The following is a 4,292-nucleotide window of genomic DNA, read 5'->3' on the forward strand; positions in this document are numbered from 1 at the left end:
CGCACACGCACACACACACACACACACACACACACACACACACACACACACACACACACACACCCAAGGGTTTTTTATTCTATATAAGGAAAACGAAATGGCATGTGAAATACGAAATGAGTGTTCCGTCGCTAACTCCAGCATCCCCTTAAATTCATTCACCCAATTATATAGTGTAGTCGCAAACGCTGATGCAGATATGATATGGACATTATCCAACTCGGCTTTGATTTCTTTCGACGTTAAACCTTTCATATGTAGATATTTGATCACTGCATTTGAAACTCGTTTTTTTTCCATTTTGCAAAAAATACAAAGGTTGTTCGCTTTAATCGTCTACAGAAATGAAACCTCTCTATGAATTCCACTTAAAACTTGACAGTAATCGGCTGAAAGATGCTACTTGTCAAAAAGTAATGTGACATGATACTGCGAGTGCCCTCTGACAAATTTTCAAGAATTTATTGACTTGCCCTCGTAGTATATACACCAATACTTACAATTAGTTATTCATGTTAAAAACTTTTAATGTAGAAATTGTCACGGAAGAACAGCCAAATATTCCTGTTTTCGTGAAAGAATTGCAGCCCTCTTTTGCGATAGAAGGATGCTCTCATAAATTAGAATGCACTGTTAAAGGAAATCCTCTTCCGACAGTACAGTGGTACAAAAATGATACTAACTTTGATAATTCTCCGGACTATATTATCACTTTTAATAATGGAAAAGCTGTTCTGAAGTTTGATGAAGTCGTTTTGGAAGATAAAGCTTCGTATACTTGTAAAGCAACAAATCAATGGGGACAATCGTCTACTACCGCCTTTTTAGACGTGAAACGTAAGTCTTGTAATAAAATTGATAATGACATTGATAGTGACGTACTAAAAAAAATGTATGCTTTCTTTTTATTTATATAAATATTATTATAATTTTAGCCGCGCAAATTTCCGGAAAGAAGCCATATTTTATAGTACCATTATCAAATGTTATGGCCAGGGCAGGCCAAAGAGTGAAACTAGAATGCAAAGTTAACGGAGATTCAATTCCTAAATTAATCTGGACTCATGATGGAAAACTAATTGAAGAAAGCAAATATCATAAAGTAAGATGAGAGATGATGTTTCAATATTACGTGTAACATAATATGATCATAATGTAATCATTTATGTATTTATTCACAAACACACACACACACACACACACAGATTCAAACAGACGGTACTCAAACAAGCTTGATCATTACGGAAGCTTTTCCGAAGAATGCCGGATTTTACACGGTGACTGCCAGTAATGAAATCGGGAAGGCCACCGTATCTTGTACTGTTTCTGTGAAAGGATGTTTGCTTCATAAAACTAGTGAATGTGAGCTTGTTTGTAGCGATATGGAACCAATAGTCCCAAAAATTCAGTTACCTTTACAAAATTTGGAAATTCAAGAAGGACAATCAGCTAGGCTAGACTGCGTAATTGTAGGTCATCCTGAACCGGAGGTAAACTTTATTTATTTCTAAATCCTTCACCTCTTATAAGTTATTATTTTACATTATTTTTCATTTTGTATCTTTCTAGGTAATTTGGTACCATGAGGAACAGCCCGTAAAAGAGTCATCAAATTTTCAATTACTCTTTCAAGGTGATCGATGTTCATTAATTATTCATGAGGCTTTTTTAAATGACGCTGGTATATATAAAGTAGTTGCTATTAATTCTGCTGGCGAAGCTTCTAGTCAGTGTACATTAACAGTTACGCGTATGTATGATATTATATTTTTCTAATTAAAATTTTATTATTTTATACATTGTAAAACAAAACTAAATTTTAATAAATATTTCTTTGAATAGTCATAGCGGAATGTTTAATAAATGTAAACACATATGTATTTTACGTGATCTAAGAACTATTTCCATATCTATGTTAAGAAAATAATTGTTTTATTACGGTATTTATTAACTTTGTGTAACAAATGGTTCCGTATTAACTAATAGTAGCATAGTTAACATATGTTATATATATTTATTAGATCTAAGAACCATTAGTTTGATTCAACTATCATTCTTTTTATTTATCTAAATATTTATTTATCGTAAATAAATATTCCGCTAGGATTATTCAAAGAAATATTTATTAAAATTTAACAAATTTTTTTCTCAGTGTATGTACATGATACTTTCTCTTACATTTGTAGCAGCATCTCACGTCTTAAAGAAACAGAAAGATACTCTTGTTAGCGGTTCTGCTCCAAAATTCATTAAACTTCCGACGGACTTGCTGGTGGCTGAAAGCGAAAGTGCAATTTTCGATTGTGTCGTAATTGGAGAACCTAAACCTGATCTAAGATGGTACTCCGATGATGGTGAAATGAATCATAATGGAAGGATTTTCGTGAGTATTTGTATACTTGATACACAGATTGTACTTTATTTAATGTTTACTTAAGTATTGTACGTGACTATAAAATATTATGAATTGCCATAACATATTAGATTGGAGAAAGAAAAGATGGAACAGCCTTTTTGAAAATTTCATCAACGATACCAAAAGATAAGGGCAATTATGTGGTAAAAGCTAAAAACATACACGGTGAAGTCAAAGCTTTCACTAGATTAGTTGTGAAATCGCTTGGTGATTCTAAAAGAAACGAAGAATTTATCCAGATGGAAGAAAAATTGATTCATCCAACATTCAAAGAAATATTTCAGGACAGAAAAATACTTGAAGGAATTTCAACCAAATTTGAATGCATTATCATTGGAAAACCTTCTCCTAAGGTAGGCAAATTAATTTTACACAGTATAAATTTTTTCAAAAAATACATACCCATAAAAAACCTTTTTTTAAAAAAAGAAAAAAACATACGCCAAGTGCATATAAAAGATACTGAACTTCTTGATCAAAAACAGATATGAGATAAATATAATTGACCAAGTGTATTCTTCATTACGCCAGTCACATAAGACAGACCAAAAGTGACTATAATTGTCAACTGGATTATAGTGAAGAAAAAACTTGGCGTGCCCGGGTCGCATTAATTGTAAACAGTATTCAGTGAAAACATTATTTCAACATAGTATTTGCATTATAAATTAAAATATAAAAATAACAGACATATGTATACAGATATATACGTATAATATATACGTATAATATACACGTATAATATAGTGATATAGTTAGTATCATCATTCACTATATAGTGATATAATTTGTGGGACATGAAAATATATTCACAACTAAGTATTATAATATGTTCAGTAAGCAATTATTAACATCTTTTCTTTGTTGAATTGTTTTCGCATATATTGTGTATACTGCAGAATATTGCGATAGAACCAAGGTTCTAGAATATTGCGTTTTAATGCGACCCGGGCACGCCAAGTTTTTTCTTCACTATAATCCAGTTGACAATTATAGTCACTTTCGGTCTGTCTTATGTGACTGGCGTAATGAAGAATACACTTGGTCAATTATATTTATCTCATATCTGTTTTTGATCAAGAAGTTCAGTATCTTTTATATGCACTTGGCGTATGTTTTTTTCTTTTTTTAAAAAAAGGTTTTTTATGGGATTTCACTGCTTTTTGTTAATTATGAAAACGTGATAATAATGTAGGAAATTTAAATCCTCTAAAAATAAATACAGATTCTGTTTCTAAAATAGTTATTTTGTAAATTTCTATTTATTTAATATTAAAGATGTACTCGTATTGTATTTATTGACACTTAATTATACTTAAGTTTATTTGTACTTAATTTAGATTTGTTCTAAGAAAAATATATACGCGCTCTTTGCATTTCGTGGCCACTTACATACTTCAACTTTTAAATCATTTATGGATGTCCATTTTGTACCTTTAGCTCGCAATAAATTTGTGTAATGTCCTTCGTCTATATTTTTACCATGATGAAGAATCGCACTATTAACTTTATAAATATTATCACCGATACAAATTTTTGACGAAGGTATGGATTTAATATTAAGATTTGTAATCTTTATAACTTCTTCATTATTAACTTTAAATAATAATAATTGAATAATAAGTACACGTTTGGTCGTTGTTATACTAGTCTTTTCAAGTAAAGCAGTTGAATTACAATTACATGTATGTGTCACACGTACGATTGAAAAATACATGTATGTGTCACACGTACGTCTGAACATAACTGAAACGTACCCTTTTCGGGACTCGGTCTCTAGATCTCGATATCGGCTGCTCGATATCCAATTTTATTCGGACTGGTCGCAATCGAAAGATACCGATGACATTATATAATAAAAGTGTTTTTAGATTTT

At 31.0% G+C, this 4,292-nt stretch overlaps 1 protein-coding gene across 1 annotated transcript in view; it reads left to right on the forward strand.

Annotated features, from left to right (window-relative positions):
• Positions 1-534: 534 nt before the first annotated feature.
• Positions 535-4,292, forward strand: part of LOC108775274 (muscle M-line assembly protein unc-89-like) — a gene marked incomplete at its 5' end in the record, with an annotated part of 64,529 nt that continues 60,771 nt past the window's right edge. Inside the window, 6 exons of the mRNA XM_018541583.1 lie at positions 535-837; positions 936-1,102; positions 1,206-1,490; positions 1,570-1,750; positions 2,187-2,383; positions 2,485-2,769. Coding sequence (XP_018397085.1) covers positions 535-837; positions 936-1,102; positions 1,206-1,490; positions 1,570-1,750; positions 2,187-2,383; positions 2,485-2,769 — 1,418 coding nt within the window. The remainder of the gene's footprint in view (positions 838-935; positions 1,103-1,205; positions 1,491-1,569; positions 1,751-2,186; positions 2,384-2,484; positions 2,770-4,292) is intronic.

This window comes from Cyphomyrmex costatus, unplaced genomic scaffold (assembly GCF_001594065.2).
Source record: "Cyphomyrmex costatus isolate MS0001 unplaced genomic scaffold, Ccosl1.0 scaffold294, whole genome shotgun sequence".
NCBI classification, from domain to species: domain Eukaryota; kingdom Metazoa; phylum Arthropoda; class Insecta; order Hymenoptera; family Formicidae; genus Cyphomyrmex; species Cyphomyrmex costatus.